The following is a 22961-nucleotide window of genomic DNA, read 5'->3' on the forward strand; positions in this document are numbered from 1 at the left end:
AAGCCAGAGAATGTACTTACGCTTTAGTATGGACTTAATCTAGTCTGAATATTTATGCTTGCGATTAACCGGGTTCGTTGTGAGAAAGAAGTCACAGGTTTGTAAATATGAGATATTATGGAAAGTGATTTATGTATTTAAGTTTCTTTTTATTTATTTTCTTTATATTATAATTTTTAATGAATATTTTTAAGTACTGATGATGTAAAGGCTAAACCGCGAAGTAGTGCAAGATTACTGTATAACAGATTCAGTTAATGTGAAAGATGAAAAAGCCCTATTTGATGGACTTACTAACAATTACTAACAATAGTAAGTAATTTTTGGGGATTTATGAGTGCTATGATTGTGGATTAGCTCTCAAGATTTCTTCTATTCAAAACATTGTCAACATAATTCTGTGTTTTTGACAAAAAGCACTTAAGAATACAAATAATTACTAGCATAGTTAGTAGAAGCCTAATAATATGGGGAATAAAATAAATAATCAGCTTTATTATATGAAATATACAGTCAAACCTCGTTTAACCGGATCCAGTTAGTCTAAATATCGGATAAGACAGACAAATTTTGGCATAGCAGCTGCATTCAAACTGCAGTTTTGTTACACTTGATAATCGGTTTACAATGTTTTTGGTAAAAATTTAAAAAAATTATTAAATGTAAAAAATGTTTATTGGAGCATTGCTAGAATAAATATTAATTCACAAAAATACTTATAATAATTAATTATTACATTATGTTACAATATTATATTACAAAATTATATTATAATTCCTAAATTAATATTATTCCTAATTAACAATACTAATTTAAAAATAAATAATATTAATTTAAGAACTAAGAATATTAATTTTTAAAATCTGTAAATTCTTGCAATAAAAACTTTGATCTAAATTTTAAAAAGTTCAAAGTTTTAAAAAATGTTATCAAGTTATCAGCGATGCCATAGGTCTAACACTGGTGAAGACTCAAAATGAACAGCTATTGTGTTTGCCGGTCTAAAGAAAAAACAAACCATCAAATAGATCAGAGCAAACCTTTTCATATGACATAAAATTGCATTCTATTGTAAAATACTCAGAAAATACATAAATTTTACGATTCAACTCAAAGAAAGCATGAACCACTAAACCATAGCCGCACTTTCTATTAGTGCCTAATACAAATACTAGAAAGATTAGGGGCAGAGAGGTGAATCGCATAAAATTAAAAGGAAACCTCATAAATTCCAAGTGGTTGAGTTATATAACTATAGCTGATGACTCATTCATAGCCTTTGGTCATCCTCAGCAAAGGAATACATTTTCCACATAGATATATAAACCTTATATATAATATATAAGGTTATATATATATATATATATATATATATATATATAACCTTATATATTATATATAAGGTTTATATATCTATGATTTTCCATTATTTTGATTTTAGACATCTATAAAGTTGTTTACCGGTGGAGTTTGGTTACTAATAATGGTCAAACACAATCCTCACCAGTGACTCTGAGAGTGTGAGATGAACTAGACGAGATATCAAATGTCCAGTTGCCCAGCATGGGCTCTTTGATGTTTACTATATAAACATTCTTTAGCCTGAGTAGCTCTGTAAACTGATCGCTATTAGGTGGGTTGCCTACAAGTAGAGTACCAGTATTTGACACAGAGACCAAGTTGAGAGCCAGAGTAAGGATGTTTCAGTTGCGTAGCAAAAATACGGAAAAATTTTTAAAAAAATTGACTCGATATTTTAAGAGGTTTTGGCAGTTCTAGATAAACATGTACAGTACATCTAAGCATTCATAAGGAAGAAAGAAGACAACTTCAAATGAACTTAAATGAATTTTCTTAAAAAATGACAAGTTCCAATTATAAGACTTTGACTGTATGACCTACCATTCTGATCAAAGATCCTGATAAAGGGTTCTTCTCCACTAAGTGATACAGTGAACTCCCGGAGGTGGGCATCAACTGGCAAGTGGTAAATAGTTTTAGATGGTCGATCATTGTCAATAGCAAGTAAATTCACCTTCCTTGTGTTTATAGCTATCTTCACAAAGTTTAGCACCTGGTAGAAACAAAAATATCATAACTAGCTTTTCTACGTAGCAACCAAATGTACTTCATTTGTGTTCTCTTCTTTAAGGTCAAGGTAGTCTCAAGAACTAACATTCCAGACAAAGAGCCTTCCTTATATATGCTATAGTCAATGTGAAAAATTAGTCAATTTGTAGTGGCTTTCAGTCATCTTACAAAGTGACTAAAAAAATCAGTTCATTTATTTGACAGATTGCTGAAAAATTTTAGATAAGAAAACATCCCAAAAACTCCTTACAAAAGTAGACTGAAATAATGCATTATTTTGCTTAATAAACCTACAGTAAAATCATACCGAAAATAAACCCAACATTTTTATGGTTTCATTATGCTAAAACCCTAATATTTAGGGATAAATAGGCTACAAATCATAAAATCTAAATGATAAAATTATAATAAAATATGTTATAGATGGGTCGAATTTTAAAATGCTTTGAAATGTTACCATAGCAACATGACATGGTTTGCAATGATTGTGGTTTAAATACGAGGTCTAGTTTTCTAGCTACAAACTATCGTGTTCTCAATTCATTAAGTGGTGAAAAAAACTGCTAATCACCAATCATCAATGAGCATGAAGTAAGTTATTCATATTTACAATCTTAAGTCTTGCGAAGGCAGATGTGAAAAGTAGTGCCACTGGTTAATATCCCAAAGAGTTGTCCTACCTCGTCAACCTGATGTTTTTTGAGAAGGAAGACCTGCCCGGAGCTTGTGCTCGCTATCTTGAGGTAAGAAAGAAAGCCCTCATGAGTGTTGTCTCCGCAGTCACCAGTCATGACAAACACCACCTGAAACCATTTCAAAGAGATTTTATTTCTGGAAGGATGAATGATAGATGCTTTCATAACTACAATCTACCTCCGGTATATAGGAAGAGATTTTTATGTCTGTTTTAAGTGCAAGCAACTTGTGTGAATTTTGAAAGCGAGAATAATAATAATATATAATATAATAATATCATAAACACATAATTTAGAGATATTCAACTAACATATTTTGACTCATAAAAATACCTTTGGACCTCAAAAATGGCATTAGATCTGCCACAATTTCATGGCAAAAACTGGTTTACTTTTATGATTTGATAATTTTCTTTACTATAATAAGAGCTGTGCCCAAGTAAAGCCAGGGTTAAAGGTTAAGATAAAAGACAGCTTCAAACAGCTATTAAACTCTCAACATTACACTTACCAGCCCAAAACTCAAACAAATACGCTAACGGACTGCCTTCCAGCACTTCTGAATAATTGTGCACATACCTATTCTCTGCGCTTGATCAGCACACCTGATTAGACTGCAGCGCACTAGACTGCCAGGGTACTAGTATGAATATATTGGAAACTGTTTTTGGTATGTCACAAACTAATTGGATTACATATCTGTCAGCTGACACTGCATTGTAAGCTACAAACTGTATATGTTTTCAGCTTAATTTAGGAATTTTCTATAAATAACAACGGCTCTTACACTATTGTGCCTTTTAATCGTTAAATCTTTCTCCCTGTTGTTACATGACTAAACCTATCAACCTGTCAGTATCAATGTGGCTGACAAGTCTGCAATGAATATTTTCTCTATTTCTTTTCCACCAAGGTTGCACTCCATCCGCCTCTCGAAAAGAGAACTGCCATTTTTCGTCAAGTAGTGGAGTTTGCCTCTGACCATGCTGGTGGGCTGCATGACCAGTACCGATAAAATTTAACATTTTCTCACAGCCTATAATGAGGATTGAACCACTGTCCTTCTGGTTAGCAGTCCAGAGCGCTAACTACCACACTGCGATTGTGTCAACTAGTCCTATGTTAAAAATGTTTCTATTCTATCACAGGCTTGAAGGTCACACAAAGTCAATCTCTGAGTTTGGTTACTGTTACCGATGGTTACTGTTACTGTTACTGTTACTGCACCAAACATTGTATTTTAATGTGTTAAAGACATCCTTTGTAGGAGTCATCCCTCCTTCAAAGAAATAATTACATGTAACTTTCATACAGTTGCGGAAGATTATAAGTGACCAAAACTCATTCTGTTTAAATGCTCAAATCCATCTTCTGAGTGGTTTATTGCGATCAAATTTTATCGATTTTAATCTTGAAACCTTTGGGCGAGCATATTATCCCAAACATCAAAAACAATTGCAAATGCTAAACAAATATCAATACTTTCTGATAAAATCTACAAAACATTTGTGTGAGTTCTTCTTTAAGGTTAATAATCTCTGCGATGATTTTAAGAGCCTTCATAAAAGCAATGCAGAGATTATACGGATAGCCTAAACAACACTGCCTTGTTGCTGATTACAGACGAATTTAGCAACAGAAGACACCCAGAGATGTCAACTAAATGTTAAAAATAGTATCCCATTATTGATTAATCAACTCCACTCCATCAGTGGGTAAACATTAAATAAGAATAAAACCTCCTCACTATGGTAGTAAAGTAACAAATTACGAACGAAGGAGTAGCACCTAACCTCACCTTTCTACTTCTTATAGCAAAGGGGACAGCAAGTGTGAAAATGTAACGGCAAAGGCTGACTCACATTATGTGACTGTATGTTGGAGTTGTCCTCTCAGTGATTGATCGTCGATTATGCGTACCGTAAACTGAAGGCGCCGTCGAGGCAACAGGAATACGTCGAGAAACTTTGGAGCTGTCAAACTTTCCCGATAGTTCATCAACCATCGACGAGCAATGCGTACCACTTCGGCGACGGTGATTGGCAGTTATGGATTGATTGATCATATTTACTTTTATGACAGTTGCTGCGGGACCAGTATTTCGTCGCTTCCCTGATCGCACTGCATAATGAGAATGCTATGCCGTGGAAATTTCGCTGATGTAAACGCGGAAGGGTTTAATTAATTACCATAATTACCATAACCATTAGGGTTTAATTAATTCATAATTATGTTACTTTCATTAAAAGAATTGCATTTTACAAAGAAATTTACTCAATTAACTTACCACAGAGATATAAAACAAATTATCAAACCCCAATATTATCTAAAACAGTTAGTAATGAGTATGAAAATTCCTTAGAAATCTTATGTGCATCCAGTTTCTTAAAGAGATGTGCAAGCCTATCTGTATATCAATACATAATCAATTAACTGCAAACACTCTCCTAAGTTAAAATTTCATTAATTTTTTAATCTATGCCAGATATCACTCATGGAAGATTACTGTCCACTACACCAACAGACACCAACTCCTTGATTATCCACATTATAGAACAGTTTTATGCAGAAAGAAGGTTTTCTTTCAATACTCATAATTTACTTTAGTATTTTTTGCTTCATTTTCGTTTTTTCTCTCATGATCTGATTTACTTTGATGACGTTGACTGATACTAATTAAGTTCACATCTGTCTACTACATGAAAGGATCAGTTCTTCAAAGAATAAATCTTGCAAAAAAACATCTTTGAAATTTTTAAAACTTTGTTCTTTTATGAGAAGGAAAGAAAGGACCAAATATTGACACAAATGACAGTTATAGACAATCTGAAAAGGCTGTCCAGTATTCACTGTTTCCATCGCTCAGATGATGCAGATTTGGAGTTGTGCGCACATTGAGTTATCGTGCGATAAATGTTTCAATAGACATTCGCATTTTGCTGATTAACGTGAGAACTTGGTTAAAAAAAGAAAAGAGGTCATAAGGAATTGCTCAAATCAAAATAAGAATGACTGGAGTATGAAAAATGTTTAAAATGGAATAGCTTGGGAAGCATTTTAGCACATCATTCGCAAGTGCCATTTCCATCTTGCAAATGAAACAAAATTTCAGATTAACCGCATCATGGAAACAGTGATTTGGACATTGTACCGGCTCGGCAGCGTCTTTTACGGCAGCGTCCTCTGTGTACTATTACAGTCTGTTAATTACCGAGTAAACAATGTATAAAACTGGCTAGTCAGTCGGTGAGAGTGACAAGTAGTGACATGTGACCCGAGCATATGTCAAGCACATTTCCATCCCCTACTCGCTATCACACTAGGAATCTCTTGTAAAAATGCATGGAATGCTGAGCTAACGTAAAAGAGAGTGCTGTCTTTCATAGAAACATTGAGAAACTTCTCGAGGTGCTCTGATGAAAGATTTCCTTTAAAAGAAATCAGCAGTGTATTTAGTACAGCAGATGCGGATCATGCATCCAAGTAATGAGTCCATTAAAAACATTTTCAAAACCGACTAGTGTTACGCATATAGTAGCTGGTAGTGTGGGTGTCAATGCAAAACAAAGAAAAGTTGTGATAGTCATTTGTGTGCAGTATTAAATATTTTGCGTTAGAATGTTATTTTAAGCGCTTAACGACTGAATTTGGTGTATTGGCATCGCATACCACAGCTTCTGTGTATATCATTAAACAAAACCTTTGTACAAAATTTGCCTTATAATGCAAAAGTGTATACAGCCTCAAAATGAGACTTTATTTGACTAGCTGGTTAGATGATTAACGCTTGATGAAAGCTGTTGCAGTCTAGTGGTTTAGAGCGCCTGATTTACACACGACAGATTTGAGTTCAATTCCCAGAAAATGCAAACATAGGTAATATGAATGGTATTCAACATTAGATTGCTCTTGAGCCCAGGCATGAACCAAGCTACCATATTAAGAAATTATTTCGTCATCCTTGTATGAGCAACCCATCCTTGGTATTTAAATGATAAAGAAAAAGCGGTGGTGAGTAGGAGTTGAACATTTTGTTAGCAGAGGGTTGTGGGCTGCATTTTTCCTCCACCTCAACTGCCAAGTATTATCAATTTGGATCCATCAGCAGTGAGCGTTTCTATGGTCTCGACATGTTCTAACAGCAAATGCTTTCACACAAATTTAGCAAAGCAAAATGGCGTCGCATGCGTTCAGATTTTATCGTTTCTAAGATTCAGAGTGGAAGCAACTCCATTCAAACTCATTCAATGCATAGAAACCCAGTGAATAGGAAAATCATAGATTTTTAATAGAAATGGAGAGTAAAAGTGTTACTGTATGTTGCAAATAAACAAGAAATATATAGCATTTCACTGCCCATTCGTTAGTTGTGTGACACTAACTCATATTAGGAATTGCCTTCTCTTGTGGTATTCCGGTATGTCTATCAACCCATACATGATAGCTATAAACACCTTAAAGGTAACAACAGACATTTATTGGAAAACCTATTTAGCAACTAATACATAATAACCATAGACATCTAAAAATGTCGTGCCTGATGAAACCATAGAAATGTGAAAAAATGCTGTCTAGACTCCATAAGCAATTACGATAGACGTCAAAGCTCACCTGGCTTTCCTTGCGCTGAATGAGCTCTATAACCCTGTCAGTAAGGTGATAGTCTTTAGCTCTGGCATCAGTGAACACATAGATATAAGACCTTGGTAGAGAAACCTCCAAGGCTCTCTGTATGGCTCCTATAGACACTTCGGGACAGTCTCCGCCACCCTACAATCAGTCATACGTACAGTTGGTACTAGGGCTAAGCATGATTGTTGGATGGCAGTATTTGAAAAACATTTCTGTTTGAAATGAAATTGTTGCCAATAAAGTAAGACATACTATATAATAAATATAAAAAAGAAATTATAATTCGCGGACTGTGTTTTGTTAAATATAACACTACAAATATATATATACGGTATGTATGTGTCTATATATACACACAAAATGCAAAAAGCAATATTAATTAATTATAAAAAGTACATACTTGGTTTGTAACCTGCAATCGCGGCTGGAAGTAAAAGCGGTAATACAACTCTGATATGCCGAACCAATGCAAAGAGGGAAAACAATGTCGAACCAATAGATTTTAGATTAGGATAGATAAGATATATAAGAACAGCTCAGTGTTTGGCTAGCACGCCTGTCTGCAAAATGGGAGATTCCGAGTTAAATCCAGTGCGTAGGGATTTTTTTATTGTTTTAAATTGCTATTCTGGTCACACAAACAACAGACAAACAAACATTGAGATATATATATATCTATATATATCTATATATATCTATATATATCTATATATATCTATATATATCTATATATATATCTATGTATATCTATATATATATATATATATATATAAATCTCAATGTTTGTTTGTCTGTGTCCCTTGCCAAAGCTCTGAGCTGCACTGATGAAGCTTCAATAGCCGAAACAGTACTGTCTGTAGCATGAGTATGTGCTCCCTCACTTCGGTTTGGTTGAGCACTCTGTGAGAGGTGCGGCACTATTAGCCTTTGTGCAAAGCTCATCACTTTTGTGATTTGAGCACTCTGGTGCCAGCACATTGACTTTCTTAAAGTCTGTGAGGCAACCTAGTTGTTTCGTGGCAGGAAGTCAACTCTCATTGGTAATGGGATTTGTGTCCCTTGCCAAAGCTCTGAGCTGCACTGATGAGGCTTCAATAGCCGAAACAGTATTGTCTGTAGCATGAGATATATATATAGATATATATATATATATATAAATTTATATATATCACACTAGAGACGATCCTAGATGCAGACTGTGCAAATATGCACCTGAGACCATCCAACACATCATCAGTGGATGCAGGCAGCTAGCAGAGAACGCATACACTGAGCGGCATAATCATGTCGCAGGTATTGTGTATAGAAGTCTATGTGATGAGTATGGCCTTAATAAACCACAACACTGGTGGGAAGCTCCTGGTAAGGTGAATGAAAATGACCGCGCTAAGATCCTCTGGGACTTCTACATCCAAACTGACAAGCATGTCCTAGCAAACCAACCAGATATAGTGGTGGTAGACAAGGAGAACAAGAGGGCTACTATAATAGATATAGCAGTACCCAATGACTACAATATAGCCAGCAAAGAAAAAGAAAAGGTAGAGAAATATCTCCCTCTTGGAGAAGAAATTGAAAAATGCTGGAATGTAAGAACAACTGTAATCCCAGTAGTCATTGGGGCACTGGGCGCAATAACACCGGCGCATAAAATGTGGCTTGCCCAAATACCAACAACAATCAACTCAGGTGAGTTGCAGAAAAGTGCGCTATTGGGAACAGCTAAGATCTTGAGGCGAGTGCTCAAACTCCCAGGTCTCTGGTAGGAGACCCGAGTTAGAGCAGAATTTACCATCCATTCGGGGTATCCGGGGTGAGGAAACAATTTTATATATAATTATATATTTATACAGTCAAACATGGATAACTCGGCCACGGATAGCTCGAAAACATGGTTAATTCGAACGGTTTCTTTGGTCCGTTCCCTTGTAATGATAAATTGCTATAGATAACTCGAACTCAACACTGTTAATTCGAACTGTTTTTTTGCCCAACGGCTACCGAAACGGTTGTTATCGCTTTAGAAAATCACTTTATTCAAAGCCATAGAGGTAAACCTCATCTTTTCGTAATTCATAAGCGTTGTTATTACCACCATCGGCAAAATAATTTTGTCAACGACTTTTCTAAAGGTTTGGTCAAATTTGATTTATACTGCTATACGATTAATAGCATGGGCTTGCCGGGTCACGCGCGCAAGGATTTTCGCCACGCACTTACAAAACAAAAACAGCATGTTGTTTTGTATGTGCGTGGTGAAAATCCTTGAGTGCGTGACCCGGCTAGCCCGTGACGAATAGTTTTCCGACGTTGATTCCGTGTTGAATCAACGTCGGAATGGTGAATGTTTAAAACGTCTTAAAATTGTTTTTATTAAACGTATACGTTGTCATAGCTAAAAAACTATTCATCGTTTGACCTAAACACAGAATACGTGTGTACATTCAATAACTATCCATTCAAAAAGCGTGAGTGATATACAATGTACCGTTAAACCTCGTAAAACTTTTAATTGAACTGCCTCGGAGTGTTGCTCTTAACGAATCCCAGGTAAAGTAAGGGATTTTTCTTTGGTAACTTTTTCTTGAAGTTGCATAAACTTCAAGAAAACTCGGCAAAATTGATCGTGGGTAAAACGCTCAAAAGAAAAAGATGTCTTTTCTTTTGAGCATTTCAACAACGATCAAGTTTTGCCAATGTCAATCTAAAAAAACGTCCTGGCAATAACATCACCTCAAACAACAAACCAATCTCAAGTGATAGAAAAATCTCTATACTTTTTGATAAAAACGTTTTAAACTTTACATTAGAAGCATTTAATTCGAAACAAGCCATTTGTGCTTTTGATTTATATTATAGTTTGCATATGTACATGTATCTACTAATAAATAAGTAAATACATGGACTTGTGACAGTGCTCTGATAACTTGAATGCTCTGATAATTCGAACACTTTTGCTCGGTCCCTTGAAGTTCGAGTTATCCATGTTTGACTGTATATATATATAAATTTGGTAAGAAATTTATTAAAATTTGACTAAGCAAAAAATTTATAGTAAGCTCTACTTTAGTATCGAGCACTTTATGCTGACTTTTAGCCTATACTTTATTGTATATATATATATATATACTGTATATATATATACATATAGATACAGTAGGCGCTTTTACAACATAAATAATCTGTTGCAAGAGCGTTCGAACATACACTTGACTGTAACACTTGTTCAACTGTTAACATCAGATTAATTGCAAATGATGTCTTCTTTTTCAATTCCGGCAAAGTTACCATAAAGTTTTATAGAACTTTTAAAAATGGTTCCAAGTTCGATCTCATCCGTAATGTCTATGACCACTATTACATGTGGAGAGAAATACTACTATTATATTAGAATGAATTAATTGAATTTTCGAGCTAATACGTCGAGATCAAGATAGGTCACATAGCACGCTAGGGTCATAGGGCACTGATGATATACCATATGGTACGTTTAATGTGTATCTACATGTACATGTACATATCTGAGACACAAACCTTGAATTTTAATAGTATTACTCTTCAATATCATAAAGCTAAAGTTATAAATCAAAATAGTCTGGCTCTGGTAACCTCTATGTATAGAGGTAGATTCATATTTACATAGAGTTATCCTTATTCTAGCATAAATTACCCTTATCTGCAACAGCAGTTATTCATATCTGAACATAGAACTTCCTGTATTTGCATACATAGTTGCCAGAAGACATAAAAAATTATTTTTTCCTACATAGAGCTATGCGTAGCCACCTATATGGAGGCAATTATCCTTAGTGGCTTATTATCACCTGAATTGCAGAGTTATCCTTCCCCGCATACAGAGACAGCCTAACTTGCTCAAATAATTATTATCACATTTACATAGTTATTCTTACCTACCAACAGAGATAGCTTTACCTGCACATAGAGTAATACAGTCTGCTCAATGACTTATCATTACCCGCTTATAGAGTTATCCGTACAATAACATAAAAATAGTTTTATATGTAGATAAAGTTAGCCTCAGCTGAACATAGCCATACCTGCACATAGAGATAACTAAGCTGGTCTTCAAACTCATCTGCATCTGTTGTTACAGTGATAGGACCAATCTCTGTAAAAAAATATCATAAGCCAATTGGTAATTTTACAAGCCATGGATATTTTCCAAAGTTTTATCACAAGCCATCATTAGAAAACCATGCATCTGAGAGAAAGGTTTCGCCTATTAGCCTTACCAAGATCACTTAAGGGGTAGTAAAAATGTATTATTTGCAGAGTCTAGCTTCAATAGATAAGCAGTGTTGAAGTAAAAGAGTGGTCACGTGTCAGTCAACCACACGACAGCCAATCACACGATAGTTAATCACACGGCACCCAATCACGCGATAGTTAATCACACGGCACCCAATCACACGATAGTTAATCACACGGCACCCAATCACAAAGCAGTCACTCACAATGTAAACAATCACATGATAACCAATCATACAGTAACCAAACACACGGTAGACAATCACAAGGTAAAGACAAGCTTCTAAGGAGAGCCCATCAAATTAAGTCACATGATGATATCATTGTAAATTGTTTGGAAATATGACTACGGCGTTGCGTGGTACAACTAAGCAAGCTGCAGAAGTCAGTTGGTCCAGTATTACTAACGAATATCCTTTTTAGATAGTCATCATGATTTAATTTAGAGTTCACAAGACTGCATTGGGTTTGAATTAGACTAGGGTTGTGAAACCTGCACTCATAGTCTGCACAGAGCCTCACAAAACTTCTCTCCATTTCTATACTGGACACAGGTTATTGTCGATCATCAAAGTGCACCGGTACTATATCAAATGAATCAGTTCAAACCACGCCTACTAATTATTCAACAGAGAACATTTTAAAATTCTATATATACTAGCTGAATGCCCGGAATTGCACAGATGATAAAAAAGTTTTTTGGACTGACAATTTAGTTTTAATAAACATACAAGATTTATCATTCTAATTTTCAAATATTGGTGCTTGTTTATTTTTGTGTGCTAAAAGTTTAATTAAATTTATGTTATACATGCATATATTTATAGCATTTTGGGTACATCTGGGCCCGTTTTTTAGTACACTCACAGTCCCTTGCGTCAGTGAAAATTAGCAGGTGTAATAAGTGTGTCCACAATCATTCCATAGTATAGCAAGGTGGCTGCGTGGCGTAGTGGTTAGTGCACCTGTCCACAAAATCGGTGTTGCCAAGATCAATATCAGTACGAAGCGGTTTTACTTATTAACGCTAAAACGGGTGCATATTGTGCAAAATATAGGGTGCATATTTTGCATATAATTATTGCAAAATGACATCATTTTTAGATTAACTTTCAGTAAGTTTGGATTTTCTCTGCCATTTCTGAAAACATCAGATGAACTTACCAAAACTTTAGTAGGTTTCATCAGAAAGTATCGGTATTTTTCAATCATTTGCAATTATTTTTTGTTTGAGGTGATCTGACTGCCAGGATGTTTCAAGATAAAAAACCAACAAAATTTGATCGCAGTTAAAACGCTCAGAAGAAAAATGTGTGTGAAATGACCTCACTAGTTATAATCATTGCTATAGTTAATATTGTCTATTGCATATAAGTTGCAGCATTACACGTCTCTATTCTGCTGGTCTCTTTGCAACTATAGAAGTTATAATCGCATTTTTGCTTGATCTGAGAGTTTTAACCATAATCAAGTTCTCTAGATTTTTATCTTGAAATATCTTAGCAGTCAAATGACTTCAAACATAAAAACAGTCGCAAATGATATAAAAATACTGATACTTTTTAATAAAATTTACTAACATTTAGTACAAGTTCATTTTTATCAATAAGCTGGTGATTTTATTTAAATTACTATTTGGTTGTAGGCACTTCAAGCAGGCTACATTGTCTGACACTACCAATGGATCACCTGCTGGCACTGCCATGCTAGACACAGACACTGAGCGACAACTTTCATCAGGTCTAAAGATTCATAACTGTCATATCAACCGGCTTGACACGTAATGACACTTCACTAATTGCTGAAGTAAGTGCAGCTTGAGAAAAAGGATAGAAGTGAAATATGATAAAGCAGTAATAGATATAAACACTAATTTGGCAGCCGGGCAGCGAGTTAGTAAAAGTGGAATATCTCTGGACATTTACACTGGAGCCTTACAAACAGGAAAAGCTTTTAAACTTGATGTCTGACAATTAAATCAACCTGCATAACTACACATTTCCCTAGTAGCAGAGCCCGTTGCTGATATCAATAGTTTTCGGAATAACACGGAATGGTTTGAAACAATCTACTAATTTTCAGAATTATTTATCTTTGGTTTAGTAATTTCTTGTACTTCGCAAGGATTATGTTGCAGACCTACCAGCAAAATGGGAACTTTTTGCAAAATTGAAATTAATTTTTTCAAGTATAAGTCACAATTTGAATACTTCAGAAAACTTAGACTGCTCTTTAAACTCTCACAACTACTATATATGTAAGTACATGTACATGTGACATACTTGTATATAACATTGTAAATACAAGAATAAAATACGTAAGAACAGAAGAGCAAAGCATGACTGGGGCACAGACCAGAGAGGTAAAGTCAGTGGTCTGTAATCTTGAGCCAATCAGCAACGGAATGACAAAATGATAGAAAACACTTAACCATCGTTTTTTTTTGACGCCATCAAGTCGTTTGCACATGCGCTCGTTCACGAAAAAGCCGCCATATTTGTAGAAAACGATCAGTTTTTTTATTTAATAGTACTATTTGGTGTTGTTTTGGTACTATAATAAAAAACTTGCAAGCAAAAGCATCGTTTTCAAAAATTCATTGCAAAAGCTTCGTGTTTTTAACAATAAAATTGTTTATAAAGATGGCCGACAACGATAAAATGTTGTTACAAAAAAATGAATGATTGCCTATTCTCTGTAGATGGAGGAGGGTTGGTCAAATTCTAATCAATAGTTAAAAAGCATTCTAGAGATACTGTCAGAAAAGGTTCTATTTTATCGCTGACAACAACTTAGTTGCTGACTATGATATATGAAACTTTCATATGAATAGAAGGTGCTCAGCATGCATGTAACGAGACTGACAGTGGGTGGCTAAGTTTTAATATAGTGAGAGCGCTGTGACACCTGCCTTCGCCAAATCCGAAACGCTACACTGACAAGCAGATCGTGTTTCCAAAGGTTACTATAGTAACACACTGATTGTACAACGCCTTATACCGAGGTTGTATCTTTAAAAGGTCAAGGACAAAACAAACCAAAGATGATCAGAAGAAAAAACTGTTATTTCTTACAGCAGTTTTCCTCAAGTACACGACACTAGTCAACAGCTTTGGTTACTACTGCAGTCAAGGAACATTTCAATTTCGGGATTGGTACATACAGCCTTCTCTCCTTCCATTTTCAATTTTAAGTAAAACACAGAGCATTTCAACAACAAATATTTCTGCACATGAAACAACGAGAAAGTAAGACCTATGCACATGCAGCTGAGATGTCGTTGATCGCTAAAATCGTTTTCATGGCACAGCGAAACACCCGTACATCGCACTGGTATTCCACTTCCAAACCGCTACATTGAACCATGACAGAATGAGAGCAAGGCGACTGTTTCCATGATGTCATTACAACAACATAGGGGGGTGAGTCATTACGTTATCACTGTATGGAGACTTCATGATGAACTTACACCAAAATTTTAGTCGATTTTATCAGGAAGTGACGCTATTTTTCTATCCTTCCCGATTGTTTTTGATGTTAGAAGTGATCTGACTGCCAGGATGTTTATAGATTAAAAATGACAAAACTTGATCGCGGTTAAAACATTCAGAAGAAAAATAATATGAAAGGACCTCACTAGTTGCTATCATTGCTATAGTTGACATCGACTATTGTGTTCAGCTGCAGCGTTACACGTCTCTATTCTGTTGGTCTCTTTGAAACTAACTATGACATCATAATCGCACTTTCGCTTGATCCAAGCATTTCAACTGCGAGCAAATTTTGTCAAGTTTGATCTGGAAACATCCTGAAAGTCATCTCAAACATTAAAAACAATTGCAAATCATAGAAAAATACTGATACTTTCTGATAAGATCTGCTAAAATTTTGTGTATATTCATCTTTAATTTATGTATCCAAGGTAGGGCACTCATACAGTGAGGCCGCAAAAGTTGAAGTCGCGAAGCAGAAGTGATTCTCGTACAGATACATGCACCTAGGAAACAAGACATTAAGTTGATCATAAAATCCAGATAGGTAACAGAACATCTGGATAACTCCAGAAGTTCTTACAAAGGTCATTCACGCTGAACTCATGTCTAGTACAATACATGTAACAACGGAAACCTCAAGTAGAATCCTTGTCAGCAATAAAATTAATAAACTAATTATTATTATATAATATTATATTATTATATCTATTATATAATATATCATTATAATATTGATTATATTATATAATTACAACAATATATTATAACGATATAATATAATTAAAATATTAAATATATTATAATTATTTTAATAATAGTATATTACAATTATATAAACTAAGGCATATTATACCATTTATAACAAGAATGGACCTGTTTGCTGCAAATAAACGGGGAAGATATCATATTTCACTGTTCATTCATTAGTCGTGTGACGCTAACTCGAATTAAGAATTGCCTTATTTCGTGCCATTTCAACAATATATATATATACAACTCTAGAATTTTATGTGTATGTGTGTAATTTGGTATGTCCAGCTATAGCTATCAAAATCTTGGATTAATATTTCGCTTTCTGCCGGACTGGAACTCAGGAAGATTGCAACCGCAGGTTTGGATTCCAATTGCCTATCCACGAGTCTGCAATGGCTTTTACAATTCACAGCTTTGACTGTATACACTCTTTTCTAGATTAATTGAAACTCTATGAATTCTGTCTACTCTATGAAACAGGATAGTTTTTCGTGTTTTCGTGAACTTCTAATTTCTTGTTTTCGTAAGCTTCAATTGCTAAATCAGAGTCAAGGCTTTTCAAGCGGACAATTGGATTATCTCGAGTAGGAATGGCCTTTACATTCTCTCTCCGTTCGATCAGACAAAGACAGTCGGATCTCTCATATTTACATTTTTACCAGTGTCGAGAGGTACCTGTATTGTTGTATTTGAAGTTTTGATGGATAGCTTCCGCTGAACAGTAATCTTTTTTATACTCACACACTTTTATGCACGAATTCTTATTATTAATTCAAAATATTAAGAATTTTTATTTTGTTTTCTCAGTTCGTATTAATTGCATCACTACCAAATCATATTTCATTGTAATCATTGCAAAACAGACCTAATTTAACTATTACTTATTAATTGTTTCACATTTAAACACTTTTATAGTTGTTTTATTTTGTTTGTCAATTTATTTGACCTGTACAAAACATTTTCCTCATGGTATGATGTTTGAATGTTAGAAAGGTAAATGTTGTTATATGTTAAATGCAAATCGACTTTCTGTGCAAAGACTTTTTTATTACCCGGGCAACGCCGGGTAGTACAGCTAGTTTATAATAATAATAATACTGGAAAGTAAGAGTGGAACCGTTTGTTGCAAATAAACAAGGTATTGTAATTCACTGTTCATTTATTAGTCCCATGACGCTAAATCGTATTAAGAATTGTCTTCTTCCGTGCCATTTCAACAATCTTTACTATAATAAAAGCCTTGTTCGTCTGTCTGTCCGAAATCATGCCAAAAGCGAAAAAGATTGCTTTGTTCAGGAATCAAACTCAAACCAATTGCGAGGAAATAAAGAATATTTGTAGATATAATTATTACACCTGACCCAACTCTCACAGCGCACAAGGCTGCCAGGGTACTAGTTTATATTTATTTCATGCTTCATAAACTCTTTATAACATAAATATTTTTGGAGCAGATTATTTATGTTGCGAGAGAGCCTATTGTAGATGTAAAGTACTCTGGAAGAGCTAGTTCAACTCTGAAGGTTTAAACCAATATTTTTGGATAATCAATTGCGTGTCACTTCACTGAAGCAGTAGTGTCCATATTATTTGCGATACAGCAATTCACAAAGAGTGCACAATTTTACGCGAATTGCCACGTCTTCCGGAATCCACTATTGAAAATTAAGAAAAATATTGTATCATACAGGATTCGAACTTGCGACATCGAGGTTTACAGCCCAACAGTTTAACCTCGATGCCAATCAACTGCCTCTCCCCTCACAGCATAGCTGCAGATAGTGGTTCTCTGTGCTTTATAGTCACACTTGAGAATCACACACAGCCCACTAGACTGCGGTGAGGGATCGTCAGGTGGGTAATCTGGTTTTAAGGCTATTTTAATATTGATGTACATGTATATATATATATATATACATAATAAATATATAATATTGAACATTCAACTATATTTAAATTTTTCGCATTTGTCTTTTGAGCATCTGATTTAAATTACCGAATAGGTTTGATCGAGCGCTATGAACTCTATAACATGCATAGACAACTCCCAAACAAGCACTTGAACCATGTATCAAATTCTCATTTCGCACTTCACATGATGCCATAATTAACATTCCTGCTGCCAGAAGTTCAGCTAGTACAGTTCAGTAGTCATGCTTCCTACTCTCAAAACCATTCACTCATTTATCAAACTATCATTTACTAATTTACAAAACTTTCAAAAATTATGCTTTAGGGTTATGCTACCTGATATAGACAGTTATGACCAGCGTATAAATGTCCTTAAACCTGAGAAGCTAAATGTGCTTTTAAATATTTGCTGTATAAAATACTCACAAATATCTCATTTGAGATCATAACACAAATATTTGAGATCATATCTCAAATCTGTCCGATCATCCATTACTTTTCTCCTACCCCAAAAAATCCACAAAACCTTATATCAAACACTGACGCCTTGCCAATTTACATTAAAGAACAGCCTTATGCAAAAAGAGCTTTTTATACATGTAAATATTACTTTATTGGTAATTACTTCATTTCAAACAAAAATGTTTTGAAAATTATTCCCTACAACCATAATAAAACCAAAAAATAAAAAAACCAAGTTTTTTCTTTCAATACACCTAATTTATTTTACTATTTTCGTTTTTGTCTCATGGTCTAATTGGCTTTAAATAAAGTTAATCCATCTAAAACCATAGAGCAGTTTTATGCAGCAGAATCACAGGTGAATTTCATCATTTTGATTCTAAAAACTGAGTGATTTGTTATCCACTGTCCACCGCCTAGCACAGATAGACCTCAGGGATCGCTAAACATATTATGGAAATGTTTACTTTTCCATATCCATTTCCATAAACATAAATATTTCCATAATTTTATGGAAATGGATATGGAAATTTTATTTTAGAAATATGGAAATGTTATGGAAATGGAAATAATATGGAAATGAATTATGGAAATGTTATGGAAATGGAAAAAATATGGAAATGAATTATGGAAATGTTATGGAAATGGAAATAATATGGAAATAAATTATGGAAATGTTATGGAAATGGAAAAAACTATGGAAATGAATTATGGAAATGTTATGGAAATGGAAATAATATGGAAATAAATTATGGAAATGTTATGGAAATGGAAAAAAATATGGAAATGAATTATGGAAATGGAAATAATATGGAAATGAATTATGGAAAGGGTATGGAAATGGAAATAATATGGAAATAAATTATGGAAAGGGTATGGAAATGGAAATAATATGGAAATTATGGAAATGAATTATGGAAATTTTATGGAAATGGAAATAATATAGAATTGAATTATGGAAATTGTAACATACACGTAATCCAAGATATAAACAGAGGGGAGTTATATTGTATAGACTAGGCTACATGAATAGACAATGGTAATACACAAACAGCTAACATCAGTGGTATTACAGAAACTATTAAAGGGTCTGGAAGAAATTAACTCAAATTGTCTCTGGACTTGGCTACATGTACGGACAATGGTAACACACAAACCCAGCTAACATCAGTGGTATTACAGAAACTATTAAGGGAGTCTGAAAGAAACTCTCAAAACATCTCAAATCGTCTCTGGCTTAGTTATAGGCAATGGTAGCATACAGTTTTGATGTTGCCTGGACCCTAAATAAAGTATATTAGCAAGCAAATATCATGATCATATTATGTATAAATTAATCACATATTCGGGAAGAGTTGACGATTGCACACACACACACGCTCATTTGACACGCAAGCGCGCACACATACGTACACACCAGGGATCGCTAAACATATTATGGAAATGTTTACTTTTCCATTTCCATAAACATAAATATTTCCATAATTTTTATGGAAATGGATATGGAAATTTTATTTTAGAAATATGGAAATGTTATGGAAATGGAAAAAATATGAAAATGAATTATGGAAATGTTATGGAAATGGAAAAAATATGGAAATGAATTATGGAAATGTTATGGAAATGGAAATAATATGGAAAGGAATTATGGAAATATTATGGAAATGGAAATAATATGGAAATAAATTATGGAAATATTATGGAAATGGAAATAATATGGAAATGAATTATGGAAATGTTATGGAAATGGAAAAAACTATGGAAATGAATTATGGAAATGTTATGGAAATGGAAATAAATTATGGAAATGTTATGGAAATGGAAATAATATGAAAATAAATTATGGAAATGTTATGGAAATGGAAATCATATGGAAATGAATTATGGAAATGTTATGGAAATGGAAATAATATGGAAATAGATTATGGAAATGTTATGGAAATGGAAATTGTGACAAACACGTAATCCCTGATAGACCTAAACACCATTTCGCATAACATGTGGATAGGGTGGGTGTTCATGTACCCGTCCCCTTAAAGCTTTCTTATCGAATTGTTTATTACTCAGTTTCACAATGCACATGTGCAAAAAATTAAACATTATTACAGCAAATTCTTTGTTTGCAGTCAAAGACCGGGAGCCTGCTGCCGCTGTTGACTAGATACACGCTAGTGATGTCATGCTAGTTAGAGATTTGCGGTGAGCACACCGGAGTGTTCCCTCCAGCCTAGGGCAGCAATTCCCTATTTGTTTTTATGGCCGGACCCCCTACTATCGATGAGGGCATTCTTGCATCCCCTTGTCTTGAATGAAACAAAAACAGGCTCAAAACATAATAAAAAACCAAAGGTGTTCTGAATATATAAAAAAAATGTTATTGTAAGGCTCTTTTCACACAGCAGCAACATAGAAAAAAAACACAACTAATATTACGATCTTCGATCTTTTTTTCCTGTTTCTTGTAATATTATCTGATGAAACGTGGTTCCTTGTGGGTGAGTAAAATGCACAGATCATTTTCTGGTTATGATATTTATCTTTGATACATAAACAGGTGAAACCCAGATTCCATTGGCTAGTTGTTGCAATGACAACTGCATTTTCATCTTTACAATAATTTCTTCTTTACATCTTTCAATACACGGTTTTTATGATTTATTCTAGCATACCCATGAAGAACAGTTCGTACTACGTAGGGGTATGAGCACCTTCTATCGGGAAGCCTGGCCTAAGGGCTGTTTGTATTGCAATGTAGCTGTAACAGCAGTCTGGGGCTTCACTATTGACCAGTCTGTTCTTACAAAAGATAGTTTCATCTAAATGACGAACCCGTTATTGGACAAAGATGGACATGACAATTTTGAAATGTTGACTAAAATAGCTTTTTTTTCTGGTGTAACAAAAATGGCTTCTCTAAGATGGAAATGCTTAGTAACTTTTAACAGTGCATTACAATTTTCCTTTTGCTCCATTCCAAAAAATAAAGATAGCCAAAAATTAATCCTTTCTCACATTAACCCTTTGACCAGGTATAAGCCCCCCAAAAAACAAATGAAACTAGTGTAATTTATTGTCGAAAATTCATTAAAATCAATATTTTATGAACATGCATAGCTCAAATCTTAAATTTATTTCTACGAACACAAATTTTTGTACATAAGCATTAATTTACATATATACTACTCAAAAAAAATAAAACCATGTGCAATTGTCCCTGTATGAAATGCTTGGAAGCATTTTTTTTCGGTAGAGTCAAACGCTATAACGTAGCCGTGCGAGCCACCATAACGATGGTTTTTTCTGTATATTCCAAGTATATTAAAAGTCGAAAAAGTTTATATCACTTCTATCATTTGAATTATTTTTATTCTGATCAGACCAAAAATCACTAACGATCGCAGGATCAAATAATCTTTTATTTTACCGTTTTGAAAGTCGAGCCGATGTTGACTGGTTTTTCCAACTTTTATTATTTTCCAAGGAGGCGCGACTTGTTTAGCTTTTAGCACAAAACAACGCTTTTCGGATAATCGTTTCATATTGTAAATCATCGATCGATATCTTGTTGATGATATATAAAACTTACTAGTGTTCATATCCTTTATTTAACGTCACTAGGCGACAGCTTTATAAACGTCTACCGAAATCGACATAAATGTCGTTTCCCCACACAAACGGTAAACGACATTTTGGTCGTTTCCCCTGCCAAAGGGTTAACATTAAAAATTTCCAGCTTGTTAGTCGGAAAGCTTGAATCACTCATATACATATATAATGTATGTGTTATGAGGTCAAGGTCAGTCCTAATGCTAACAGGGAAACTGGTGACCCGGGATGAAGTTTTACTTAAAGGTTTTACTTGCAACAAAATTCACATTACAGTTATTTGATATGAAAAGATTCACCATGTCTTACTGGGCTGTGTTGTAGGTGCAAAATATGTGGAAATGTGATTACAAGCTCTTAAAAGCTCAAAAACGAACGATTAATGGCAGCCATTACGAAAGCGCCGCAGGTTAAAATCTTTTTATTTCTCTGACGTAGTAAATCCATTTGGTTATTGTTTTGACACTTGATGTTCTCACGTTAATCGAAAGGCCAATAAAACGCTCTTGATATAAAACTTCTCGTAGCACTAGTTTATGACAAACACTTCGGGTTTCACCGAAGAGCCCTTATTAAATATAGATGCGCGCTAGTTTACAATTTCATTTCAGCTTGGTCTAATCATCTAGTCAGAATCTGATCATGTGGCCCTTACTTCCAGCCAAATAGCGCAAATAATTCCTGCAGCATTTTTCGACTATCACAGGTGACCAACAGGCTCGTCATGTTTATCAGAGGATGATATGCTCTTCTTCGAGCTAAGGTTGAAAAATTAAACAAATTTTTACGGTAGGTTTTGGGATATCAGTGCTCAAAGTGACAGCATTACAACGATGATGAAACAAATGCCTAAGGACAATAGAAATGCTTTTATTGAATGCGTGAAGTATGTTTGTAAAAATATTTCGACGAATAAGGTTGCATGAAAGTGTAAACAGAAACCATATTGTTCAACTACATCCCATTTCAGCCGTTTCGGAAACAGATTCTAATCTACGGCTGTTTCGTGATGGCTGCAATTAACTGTTCGTTTTTGAGCTTTTAAGAG

The 22961-nt window shown here is 34.4% G+C and overlaps 1 protein-coding gene across 1 annotated transcript in view; it reads right to left on the reverse strand.

Annotated features, from left to right (window-relative positions):
- Window positions 1-22961, reverse strand: part of LOC137398081 (hemicentin-1-like) — a 150611-nt gene that overhangs the window by 119437 nt on the left and 8213 nt on the right. Inside the window, exons 3-5 of the mRNA XM_068084186.1 lie at window positions 11477-11547; window positions 7398-7556; window positions 2772-2894 (exon numbers count right to left, since the gene is read on the reverse strand). Coding sequence (XP_067940287.1) covers window positions 2772-2894; window positions 7398-7556; window positions 11477-11547 — 353 coding nt within the window. The remainder of the gene's footprint in view (window positions 1-2771; window positions 2895-7397; window positions 7557-11476; window positions 11548-22961) is intronic.

Source organism: Watersipora subatra, chromosome 6, assembly GCF_963576615.1.
Source record: "Watersipora subatra chromosome 6, tzWatSuba1.1, whole genome shotgun sequence".
Taxonomy (NCBI): Eukaryota; Metazoa; Bryozoa; class Gymnolaemata; order Cheilostomatida; family Watersiporidae; genus Watersipora; species Watersipora subatra.